The sequence below is a fragment of the Chinchilla lanigera genome, unplaced genomic scaffold (genome assembly GCF_000276665.1).
Source record: "Chinchilla lanigera isolate Chin_1 unplaced genomic scaffold, ChiLan1.0 scaffold00004, whole genome shotgun sequence".
In the NCBI taxonomy this organism is placed as follows: domain Eukaryota; kingdom Metazoa; phylum Chordata; class Mammalia; order Rodentia; family Chinchillidae; genus Chinchilla; species Chinchilla lanigera.
Genome location: NW_004955405.1, coordinates 11,197,174 through 11,209,831, shown reverse-complemented (window position 1 = coordinate 11,209,831; position 12,658 = coordinate 11,197,174). Strand labels below are relative to the sequence as shown.

General features: G+C 34.7%; 1 protein-coding gene across 1 annotated transcript in view; it reads left to right on the top strand.

Moving 5' to 3' along the window:
• Nucleotides 1-9,542, top strand: part of Tspan8 (tetraspanin 8) — a 32,805-nt gene extending 23,263 nt beyond the window's left edge. The window contains exons 7-8 of the mRNA XM_005374318.2: nt 3,855-3,938; nt 8,174-9,542. Coding sequence (XP_005374375.1) covers nt 3,855-3,938; nt 8,174-8,227 — 138 coding nt within the window. The 3' untranslated portion in view covers nt 8,228-9,542. The remainder of the gene's footprint in view (nt 1-3,854; nt 3,939-8,173) is intronic.
• Nucleotides 9,543-12,658: the final 3,116 nt, after the last annotated feature.

Sequence of the window (12,658 nt, the reverse complement as noted above, 5' to 3'; positions counted from 1 at the left end):
ACTGTTATATATATTTACTGCAATCCTGATCAAAATACCATTAGCACAACTTACAGATCTAGAGAATATATTCCTGAAATTCATTTGGAAACAGAGGAGATCTACAAGCGCAAAGGCATTCCTGGCCAACAAAGACAAGGCAGGAGGCATCAAAATCCCTGACTACAAAGCTACTGTGATAAAGTCAGCATGGTACCCGCAAAAAACAGACCTGAAGATTCATGGAACAGAGTAGAAGATGCAGACACAACTGCAGACACTCAGCCACCATATCATCGACAAAGGGGCCAAACATGTTCACTGGAAGAAAGATAGCCTTTTAATAAATGGTGCTGAAAACACTGCCTCTCCACATGCTGAGGACTAAAATTAGACCTATATCTATCATCATGCACTAAAGTCCAAATGGATTAAAAATCTAAATATTAAAATAGAAACACAATGTACTGGAAGAGAAAGTGGGTAGAAATCTTGAAGACATAGGGGTAGGCAAAGAGTTCATGAGCAAAAACCAAACTGCATGAGAAATACTTCACAAAGAATCAACAACTGGGATCTTATCTTATCAAACAGTTTTTGCACATCGAAGGAAATCACCAACAGAGTGAAAAGAAAACCTATGAATTGTGAAAAAATTTTAGCCAACTGTCCCTCAGATTAAGGACTTTTATCTAGAACATATAAAGAATATGTGCACCTATGTTCATAGCAGCACAATTTGTAATTGCTAAATTGTGGAAGCAACCCAAATGTCCATCCACCGAGGATTGGATAAGAAAATTGTGGTACTTTTGTATAATGGAATATTACTCAGCTATGAAGAAAGATAAACTCGAGGCTTTTATAGGTAAATGGTCACAACTAGAGACCATACTCATAAGTGAAATAAATCAGACATACATGTGCAAGCACCACATTGTTTCACTAGTGTAAAACCTGAAAGAGTTAATTTAAACTAGTAGGTGTGTTAGACATTGTGAAATGATAGGAAAACACTCAGAGGTAAAGGGCAATTGGGATGTGGGACAAGAGAAGGGAAAGAAGGAGAAATTTTGCATGTATGTATATAAAGGATAGTTAACATAGTTGTTCTACTGTCTTCTATTTCTTTGCTGAAAGAAACTGTCAGTGAGTCCTTGATTGATCAGTATTGCATGTCTCTATCTGTTTTCATGAGAAACCACTTTGAAGATATCAATATGTAATACAACAAGCATTGTTAATTTCCTACCACTTTGTAACTCTGTATTGTCTGTACTGTTCTTTTGCTATTTTGTAAAAGGTTGTCTGTCTGTTAATGTTTTCCTCCTTTTATTTTTAAAATAAAAAAAATAAAAAAAGAACATATAAAGAATTAAAAAATATCACGCCTCCAAAATTCAAAGACCCAATCCAAAAATGGGCACCTGAGATGAACACATACTTATCAGATGAAAAAGATACAGATGGCAAATAAATATATGACAAAATGTTCAACATCATTAGTCATCCAAGAAATGCAAATTAAAACAACACTGAGATTCCATCTCACTCCAGAAAGAATGGCTATCATCAAGAAATCAACCAATAAAAAATGCTGGAGGGGCTGTGGGGGAAAAAGGAATCCTTCTCCACTGTTGATGGGAGTGTAGACTGGTACAACCAGTGTGGAAATCAGTGTAAAGATTCTTCCCAAAACTAGGGTTAGCAGTCTTATTCAACCCAGCTATTCCCAGTCTGGATATTGTTCCAGAAGAACTGAAAATAACATACCACAACAATATATGTGCACCTGTGTTGTATAGCTACATCTTGGAAACAACCCAAATGCACATCAACAGAGGAATGGATAAGAAAGATGTATTTTTATACAATGAAGTATTACTCAGCTGTAAAAAAGATAAACTTGAGGCTTTTATAGGTAAATAGATGCAACTAGAGACCATACATATAAGTGAAATAAATCAGACCTGCATGTTTAAACATTATATTGTCTCCCTAGTGTAAGAACTTGAAAGAATAGATTAAACCTGAAAGATACAAAAGATATTGTGAAAGGGAAAGAAATTGCTCAAAGGGAAGGAACAACTGGGATGAGTGAAAAGAGAAAAGAAAGAAAGAAGGAAGGGAAAAATATACATGTATATACAAGGATAGCTGGGATAATTATACTGCTGATGTCTATGGGTTTATTGAAAGGAACAGTTAATTCTTAAATTTTTTAAAACCAATTTTGCATGCTTATATCTGGTAATCTGAGCAACTATTTTGAAGCTAGCAATATGCAATATAACAACCACTGTTGAATTTCTACCATCTTGTTTAGTGAAACTCTCTATTGTTTCTTAATTTTTTAAAAAAAGTTTTTATTCCCTTTAATTGTTCACTCAATCTTCCATTCTTACATCTGGTAATCTGAGCAAATTCGTTGAAGATAACAATATGTAATATAACAACCATTATTAATTTCTTATCATCTTGTTTTGAAATTCTGAATCATTTTTATTGTTTTTGTGTTGTTTTATTTTTGTCTTTGTTGTTGTTATTCTTTTTTCTCTTTAAAATAAAAAAATTAAAACAGAAGTCTCAAAAGATAAGAAATCTGATGTCCTATCACCTTGTTTTGAAATTCTGTATCATTTTTAATGTTTTTAAACTTTTTTATTCTATTTAAAATAAAAAATTAATGAAACAAGAATCTGCCATTCACCTCTTTCTTTGTTTCTCTCTTTTTTCCTCTATTTCTTTTTTCTCATCTGCTTTTTCTTTTCTTTTCCCTCTTCTTTGCTAAAATAACTGCATTCACCTGGGGGAATGGAAAAAGAAAAATCTCTCAAATACAATGAATGTGACTTTGTAGGTATGATCACTAATCTCATAATTAACTCTAAATAACATGATAATCTCCACAAATGCTTTTTGCTTTGGATCAGATGCAGATGGAACCGCTTATGTTGAAGAATAAAGAGAGAAGACTTAGCCTTATGAGATACTCAAATTTAGAAAGTAGCAGTAGTTTTTATTTGCATATATATGATTGCCATGCAAATGATATATTTTATAGCAATGCGATCAATATTACTATCCCATTGTGCAGTATTTTCTTATTTAAAAATTATAATTTATAGTTGCTGAAATTTTTAGACTGGTTCTGAATTGCTTTAAATTTGGAATTAATTGCATGCTGGTTTGAATACATTTCAAAAAATGTAGCAGAAGGGCACATTTCTAAATTCTTTTATGCTAAATACTTGAATAATAATAGACATGATATTTTTCTTTCTAAGGGAAAAATTACCTCGGTAGACATCATTAAAAGACGTAGAAAACTCATTTTCAAAAAATTAGTATTTTGCTATATAATTAATAAAACTTCAGTCAAGGACCTTGTTGCTGTAGATTACAAACCTAAAAATTCCAATCAAGATGATATATATTTCATAATGAATAATCTGAAGTTAGAATAAAATTATTGTTTATAAATTTTATATCATAAAAATTATAATTTTAGATGTTGGTGAAAAAATTATTTATAATTCTCAATCCTTAGTTTTAGCAACTGGGTTGTGTAAGCAAAACTTTGCTCCTCAAATGCTTTATAATCTGGAAAATATTTGTGAAAAAGATTATTTATAATTAAAGATTTCTTTTTTGTGATACAGGGATTGAGCCCAGGGCCTTTGCATAGAACTACATCCCCAACCTGTTTTTAATTTTAAGACATGATCTGGCTAAGTTGTTAAAATGCTAAATTGCCCAGACTGGGCTCAAACTTGTGATCCTCTGCTTCCCAGAGTTCTGGTATTACAGGATTGTGTCCTCAGGCCCAGCTTTAAAAAGTAACTTTTGTGTGTGTGTGTGTTTTTTTTAAACAGACATGCATTTCTTTCATAAAAGAGTCAGTTGAAAAACACATTGTCATAGTTATTGGAATCGCGTTTGGACTGGCAGTTATTGAGGTGCGTAAACTATTGCATGATTGACTTTTCTCTCATTACTCTTTGTTCATTAGTTCTTTTAATGAGTACATATGATAAAGCAAATTTTTGAAAGTCTTACTTTAGAAAAATATTGATATCAACTGCTTAAGGCCCAGAATCTCTCTAAATTTGCGTTGAGTCTGGCACGAGAAGTAGTCCTATGAGCTGAACAGGGCCAAGAATATCATTTTTGAATGACTTAGTGAGAAAAAACTAGTACCAATTTTTATACAGTTCTTAGTTTAGGTATCTTTTTCCCATTGAAAATGAGAACAAGGGTTAAAGTTTCTGAAGTGGGAAAATAAGGACCAAACAAAAGTGAAGAACTAATCTTTATAGCTCTTATCTCATGATTCTGAAATAGAAAATTAAAACTGAACTCAAGAGTATGGAAAGCTATTTCAATGTTATTCCATTCTACAGAAATTTAATAAATTCTAAGCTTACATGCTACAAACTCCCTTCAAGAGGTTTTCAATTAAGTTCTGATGAAGGATTCTGTATTACTCTTATCAATATATTTATTGATGTTGAAAAAATATCTTGCATAGGATTTTCATCTTGATGGGTTTTCTTGGGATGAATTTTAGGACCTGAGGAATGTTTTCTATAAAGCCTAAAAATCTTTGTCGAGAATGTGAAATAAAACTGTTTCAGAGAAGCAGTTTTGGAATTATCCCACATCCTAAGTAATTCCAAAATCAAGAGTCAAGTTCACTCACAATCCTATTTCACAGCATTAGTGAGAATTCAATGTAAGGCATCTCCCTAGTTAATGCTTTTGTGGGCTGCTGGACTCAGCTGAGTGACTTTTGCTTCACTATCAAGGAGTGCTGTGGAATGTTTCCTTGAACTTTCTGGCAGCTTTCTACCTCTTGTGCCACATCACTGCCAGACAAGAGTTTTAGCTCAGATTAAAGCAAGTTCGTGTTCCAAGTGGTCATTCAGGTGACTGGTGGTTTTCCACCCAAGCATTAAAGGACAGCTAGCGACTATTAGCAGTAAATTGGGCTGCTGTGCATTATTTTTTGTAGCCCAAATGAATGGGATTAAATGTGAAGCATTCTCTATTTGTAGGATATGGCTCTCTTTATGTCTATTACAGGAGGAAAGTCAAAGGGAATGGTGTGTTAGATCTGTTTCTAGGGACTCTGCATTTTCTAAAATGTCCTTTCTTTACTTTGTATTCTGGGCTTACACAAGTTACACAATTCAGATATAAGGTCTACTGGCCATAGAAAAGAGTAAATATATATATATAAGAAGCTTTTAGGGTTTTTTTGGTGCTGGAAATCAAACTCAGGACCTTGCACTTGCCAGGCAGGCACTTATGCCACTGAGCTATATCCCCAACCCCTCTATATATTTCTATATATCTATATATCTATACATATATAGGCAGATTATAGACATCTAAAAGATATATATGTCTTTAAAATATCTATACATATATCTATACATAGATGTATATATCTATATATAGTCAAGTTTCTGTAAAAATATAGCACATGAGCACATATATAGATAGCATAGACCTGAAATGAATGATTGGGCCTAGGAGTGTAGCTCAGTGATAGAACATGTGCTTAGCATGTCCAGGCCCAATAAATCAACACCAACAAACAAATAAACAAACAAGCAAAAAATACAAATGATCAAGAGAGTAGGCTTTAATTGAGGTTTTGAATGTTAATGTTAAACTTCAGAGTATAATCAGATTCAGATGCTTTCAAGAAGTTTCTGAAAAGCAAAGCCAAAAAATAAAAAATAAAAAAGAATACTGGTATAACCTGTAGGGGATGTTGCTGACTTTCTTATCATAGCCAATGGTATTGCCAAAAATCTGAATAAATCTAGTGGAAAATATGAGTACAAGAATAGTGCAGTTCAATATTTTATGAAGTTGGTGTACTCCATGTAGTTGTAACATGATTAGATATTTTATTGGTTTTTTTAATGGTCTGAGAAGGGAAATGGCTTAATAAAACTTTTTGTACAATATATGTTTTTGTCATAAAATGTAATCTTCTTTTTTGGATACTGGGAATAGACTCAGGACCTTGCGTTTGCCAGGCAGGCACTTGTGCCACTGGGCTACATCCCCAGCAGCATAATCATTTTTTGTTAGACCAGTTAAATTAAGTGTGATTTCTAGACTATGTAGATGAGGTTAGCAGTTGGTTAGAAAAAGTTATTGGAAACTGTACTTGGTTTAGTTCCTCAATTAAAAATCTGCTCTCATTGTAGGTTTGAAGCAAAAAAAAAAAAAAAAAAAAAATCATTATATGTTTCTCTTTCCTTTATTCAAAAGAAACTTTGAAAATTGTCTTATCCAGTTTATAAAAATTTACCCACAAATATAGTACAATTTTTTCTAGAGTCCTAGTTGCCTAAAATTTAGGCCCATCTCCCTTCTCAGAGTCCCAAGTTTAGATGAGATCAGGTGCATTTAGGGTTGTATATGACGAGAGCATGTTTCTCAAATTCAAATTTAAAAAATAAAAAACCACAACAATACATGGAAAGGAAATGTCCCCTGAGAAATATTTTAATGAAACAGAAGCAATGATCTCCATGCAGAAAATACATTGAGGCCTTCTGTGAAGAAAGGGAGTACCCATGTGGCATGGGCTTTGAAAGGGTGAGTGAATTTATTTTCAGGGCTTTAGCCCAACCTGAAGGGTTCTTCTCACATTAGATACTAAGAATCCAAGCAAAATGCTTTATTCTATAAAAAAAATCATCTGTAGACACTGAATTTTTATTATTTAGACTTAACCAGACGATCAGAACTCTCTTTATTTGACTCCAGCAACTTATAAGTATTTTTCTGTCTTTAATTTAAAAAGTAAAAAGTGATTGACATTAATAGTCATGTTTATAGAATGAAAGTTATCCCGATAAGAAGTCCTCTGAATAGAGCAGTTAAAAAGAAAAATGAAAATTCTATCACATTTTTTGAACTGCTTCAAAATATGGGAAACTCTACATATAACTTAGGGAGTTTGTTCTAAGTCTTAGCATAAATTATAATATGATGAATCCCTTCTATTTGCTATTTTTCTGGACATTCATATACGTTCATTTCAGAGACAATAAATGCAAGGAAGTGTGATATTGCCTGTCTACTCTGTTGATGAATGATTGGCTTCTGCTTCAAGGATGTAGCCATAAAATACGATAGTTGCCTTATTCCATTATTTTGCCCATTTCCTTTATTCCTTCATTTTTGTCCCCCAGATTTAAGGACTGGGCTCAAGGCAAAAAGATTACATTTTAATACTGCATTTTAGAACATTTTGAAAGAAAATCATTATTTCAGAGAGTAGCTGTCTGTTTTATTTCTCTTTTTATGGAGTAAGAAATATTGGCAGTTGAATCACATTTCCAGGAAGGAATTAGTAAGCAGGAAGTTAACACCTTAGTAGTGTTTGAGATGACTCAGCAGAAATGACACCTTGCCCTAATTCCTGCTTCTCTTCAAAAGGGAAGGATAAGAAGAAATTTTCAGTCTGTGATGCACACAAGTCCTTTCTGACATTTCTATATCAAAACCACCACCCACAAGTCAGCAACTCCAGAGCCAATTAGCCAGAGCAAGCTCTGGGCTTCCTTAGTATTAGAAGAGCTAATGAGATGGAATGATGCCAGATTTTCAGTGGTGCTTTTTCACTTCCAAGAAAATTTCTGAGTTAAGCTATTCCTCCTAGGTAAGAGGTTTTTTTAAAGACAAAAAGTTACTTTATTTTCATTCTACTAGGCAATATCTAAAACTATGGCAAGAGAAATTCTAGACTCCTTGATTTTTATGCAGGCAATCTAAACCGGATGACTATAGACTTTTTGTGGAGGTAGTAGGTATATTTAGCTCCTAGAGTGCTTAGGTCCTCAGGAGACACTCTACAAAAACACGTACGTCCTGGAGAAAGAAGAGGGAAATACTATGGTGACAACTTTTGCTTCAGAATGAAAAAGGGCTGTTAAATATTTACTGGCCAGCTGAAACACACAAACACATACACACACATACACACAAGCCCAACACAATAAAAAAACTCTTCAGATTTCTTAGTGCTCTTCTGTACCAATTACCCGGGAAAGAGTCAATAGACATACAACAGAATATTTTCATGTATATTTTCTTTTTGTTTACTTATAATGTCTCTGGTGTTTTGCCTTAAATTCCATGTTAATCTTATTACTTTATTCCCTAGATACTTGGTTTGGTGTTTTCTATGGTCCTGTATTGCCAGATTGGGAACAAATGAACCTGGGAATATCTGAAGCCTTCATCAGTCAAGCCCCTTTAAAATTTTGCTTTGGCTTTGTAATTAAATTAAGTGAGTGATATATAGGTCAGAAGCAGGTTTCTTACTAAAATGTCTCATTTTGCTAGATTACAAGTATCTTCTACACATACTGAACATATTTAAGATTTGAAGTACATGAAGAAAACTATGTAAGTGTCTATTTTTACTCAAAGTAAAAATAACATTGTTTACATTGGTGTTTTGTGCTTGATTCTTTGCTTACCATGTTCATCTGGAGCCACCCAGTGGAAGAATCTTCCCTTCAAAGTGACAGGGCTTTGATAAGGCAGGGCATCTGAGATGTTTGGAAACAAGGCTCTTTTATGAAGTGTAGCAATCATTGCTGATAGGATTGAATTAATTTTGCAGTAGAAATAATTGAGTGCAGTCCAGCTGAAAGACTCACCATCTTTTTGCTATTGTACGTCACTGATTACTAATACTATCTCTTTTTTGTTGTCTGTCCTTTGTGGGACAAGATCTGAGTTCCCATCTCCCTGTCACTGAGTCTTGGTACCTCTCTGAATCTCTAAGACATAGTAGTTATAAAAGCTCTTTCATTCTAATTCTGAGAAACAACTTGCTATTTAACTTATTATGGGAATACAGTATTCCTACTGTAAACAAATCTTACTATACAGCCCTGTGATTGTGTATACACCTGCATATGCACTACCTAGATCAAAATGCAAAGCATTTCTAGCGCACCAAATTTCTCCTTCACACCATCACTCAAGGGTGTACTGAGGCTGGCCTAGGCCAGCTTGCCTGAGCAGATTGCACATATATGCATCTCCTTTCATGCCTGTGTTCAGTGACATCACATTGGTGGGATGTGACAAAATATTCCCATCACATTGGTGGGGATATTTACATCATGGAAACTGGAAAATACTTCAAAATCAGGGCAGTTTATTACTATTGCTTTTTTTTTTTTTTTTGAGAGCTTGTTGGTAAATATGTTCCAGTATATTCACTTTCTCAGTAAATATATCCCTAAAAATAACCACTACCCCAACTTCTATGACCATACATTCTTCCTTTTTGTCTAGTCTTTAACTTTTTCTAAATGGAATAAATATGCAATCTGGCCTCTTTCACTCAGCATTTTGTCTGTGAGATTCACCTACTTTGCATGAAGCTGTAGTTTATTCTCACTGCTATGTAAAATTCCACTGTATATGAATATATTACAATGTGTCTATCCATTCTTCTCTTGATGGGCATTTGCTTGCATTATTATCAATAAAGCTGCCATGAATATTTTTTGTAAGTCTTTTGGTATAAATGTATTTCTGGATGTATATGCAAGAGGGGAATTCTTTTGTATACTTGTGTTTAACTTTAATAGATTCTGTCAAAAATTTTCTGAAGTGATTTTAATAATTTATACTCATAGTGGAAAAGTATGAAGGAGGAGGAAAAATAAGGAAGGCAATTGCTATCAAGTAAATCAGTGTGACAGCCAAGGAATAGGAAGCTTATAGAGCCCTTCTGAATTAGGCATCTCCGTTTTGTGCTTTACTATCAATGATAAAATTTTTAAAGATATCCTTTTGTGAGCACTTATCACCTTCCAGGAATTATATTACAAGCTGTTTTTATTATTTCATTTCTTTTCATCAAATTATTATAAAGTATGAATTGTTATTATACTCATTTTGCAGGTGGAAAATAAATGGAACTTAGAGAAATTAGTTAACTTGCCAAAGAGTTACTAATTGGTGAACTGAGATTAAGACCCTGACAAATGGCACAAATCCTGACAGTTAATCAATCATGTTTGCTTTCTTATGATATATCTACCTATAAACTTGCCATATTTTATTATCATCACCTATTCATGTGTTTGCTGCCCATTTATACACTGAAACTCCTTGAGGACATTGATTGTTTGTGTTTATGTTCCTGGAACACAGGGCTTGGCACAGAATTGACATTTAGTAAATTTTAGCTAAAAATGATAGATTTACTGAGAGCTTATTATACTCCTAAAAATACTCTAAGTACTTTATATAAAGTAACATTTAATATAGAACACACACTTAGGTTAAAACTATTATTAGACCAACTTATAGACAAGGACTCCAGCACTTAGAGAGATTAACTTTTCTTAACTCTGAGAGGTAGTAAGAGAAGGAGTTGTGATTCAAAGTGGCTCAAAACCTATGCTCTTGTGTCATATCATTTGTTACTTTACAAATATTGTTGAGTAAGAAAGAGTAAGAAAATGAATGTAAAAGTAGCATTTATATAATGTCAGGCACACATCAGAAGTTCAATAAATATTATATGGTAATAGTAATGTAAAGCACTTGTGCCAGTCAAGGTTGGTGGGAAAACAGAGACCCTTTGGCTATTTCCAACAAGTATATAACGTTTATGGTAGTCTACTTGAGATGCCATAATAAGATACAGCTGACTTAATGTCTTAATAGAAATGTCTACTCTCAGCATTCCAGAGGATGAGAATTCCAAAATTCAGGGACCAGCAGATTTATTTCCTGGTGAGGGCTTTTTCCCCTCTTGCATGTAGACAACTTCTTGCAGAGTAGAGAGGGGCAGGGAGAGGAGAAGCACTCTCAGTTGTGTCCTCTTCTAAATAGAATCATCCTATTCACTCAAGGTTCCACTCCTATGATCTTATTGAAAATGAATTACTTCTTTATTCCATGTATTTCCACAGTGGTTATTCCAGTTACTTTTTCCCATTGCTGAGACAAAATACCCAACACCCAAAATTAAGGAAGGAAAGGTTTATTTAGCTCACAGTTTGTGGAAGTTTCAGTCCATGCTCAGCTGGCTCCAAGGCAGAGTGGTGCATGGCAGAGGGCTACAGTTCAAGGCAGCAGAAAACAGCAAAAGCAACAAAAGCAAAAAGGGAGGAGCAGCAGAGAGAAGGATCATTCCCTCCCTTACAATGTACGCAAACTAGCAGCCCCAGGGCGGGTGTAGCACTCACACCCATAATGCCAGCATTGGACTATGGATCAATCAAAAACTCTAGAAGCCCGCCCCATGACTGCATGAGGCTTTAGGGGGTCATCCAGACACAAACCATAACAGTGGTTGTTAGGGAAACATGTGGATTTGGGGGGAACAGAATTCACTCCATCACAGCTACTTAACATAGGTGACAGAAAAAGTATGAAACCTAATGGAACAGTGCGATTATCAGTGATTAGCAACAGCAGGAAGTTGCTGCTATCCTTAGGACTGGAAAAACAGAGATGTCATGACAGCCCAGGACCGAAGTCCACCTGGTGAAAGAAGGTAACATGGCAGGGACCACAGAGAAAGGATTTGTCTAGCAAGAAAGGAGCATGGAGGTTGACTCAACAGTTATTTTCAGATGAAGAGAGAAATGCCTTGGTATTTTGCCTCCTGTGATTCCAACTTTTACCAGACCTTCCTGTTGGCTGGACCCACCTGGAAACCAGAACACAAGGGAGCCTAGAAATGGAGCTGGTAAATGAAAGGAATAGTCTAAAAGCCCACAGGGTAGATACATGAGCAAGGAAAGTTAGAAGGCATGTAAGTGCTGAGTTTCTTAAGAAAAAGATTATGAAAACTGCTGGAAGTATTACCAAGACTGAAAATTTTCAAAAGAAATTTCACAAAGATTTTGGATTCTTCCTCCTCCTTTGACTAAAGCTCCTGGCATATTAGAGATAGAGAGGACTTTAACCAGGGCTCTTACTGGAAGTTATTTGCCCCTCAGGAGGTACTTTTGCAATGTCTGGAGACATTTTCATTTGTCACAAGAGGAACAAGAGGGGGTGTTACTGGCATCTGAGAGGCAGAGAACAGAAATGAATGCTGTCATTCTTACAGTGCAAAGAAATGTGCCCCACAACCAAGATTTATCCAAGCCACAATGTCAGTAGTACTGTGGATAAGAGACTAGAGAATCATATATATATAATAATAGCTGAAAAATCCTTCCTTGGAGACGGTACCAAGCACCCAACTGTGGACAGTAAAGTGGAATGGAGTCAGAAGTCGTTATAGAGCAGCCTGCTTGCTAGCTTTGTGACATTTGCAAGTCTCTTGAATTTTGTCATCTTCAAAGGAGAGAATTTTATAGAGATATATTTAAATTCTTTACTCATTACTTGAAAATCTTTGGGCACTAACTTCTCAAGTGTGTTTAGTTTCTTGATGTAGGAATTTTAAAATAAGAATATTTACATTCTTGTGATAATTCTTCTAGGTTATAATCTCCCCCTCCTTACTGAAGGTGATTGCAAAGAAAGCTTTCACTTCCTTGAAGGGTATTAAATTCTGATGTGTGTTCCTAGTATCAGGGATTGGACCCAGAGTCCTGCACCTGGTAGGCAATTGCTCTTAGTTACTTATCACTGAGATAAGATAACAGACATTAGCAAC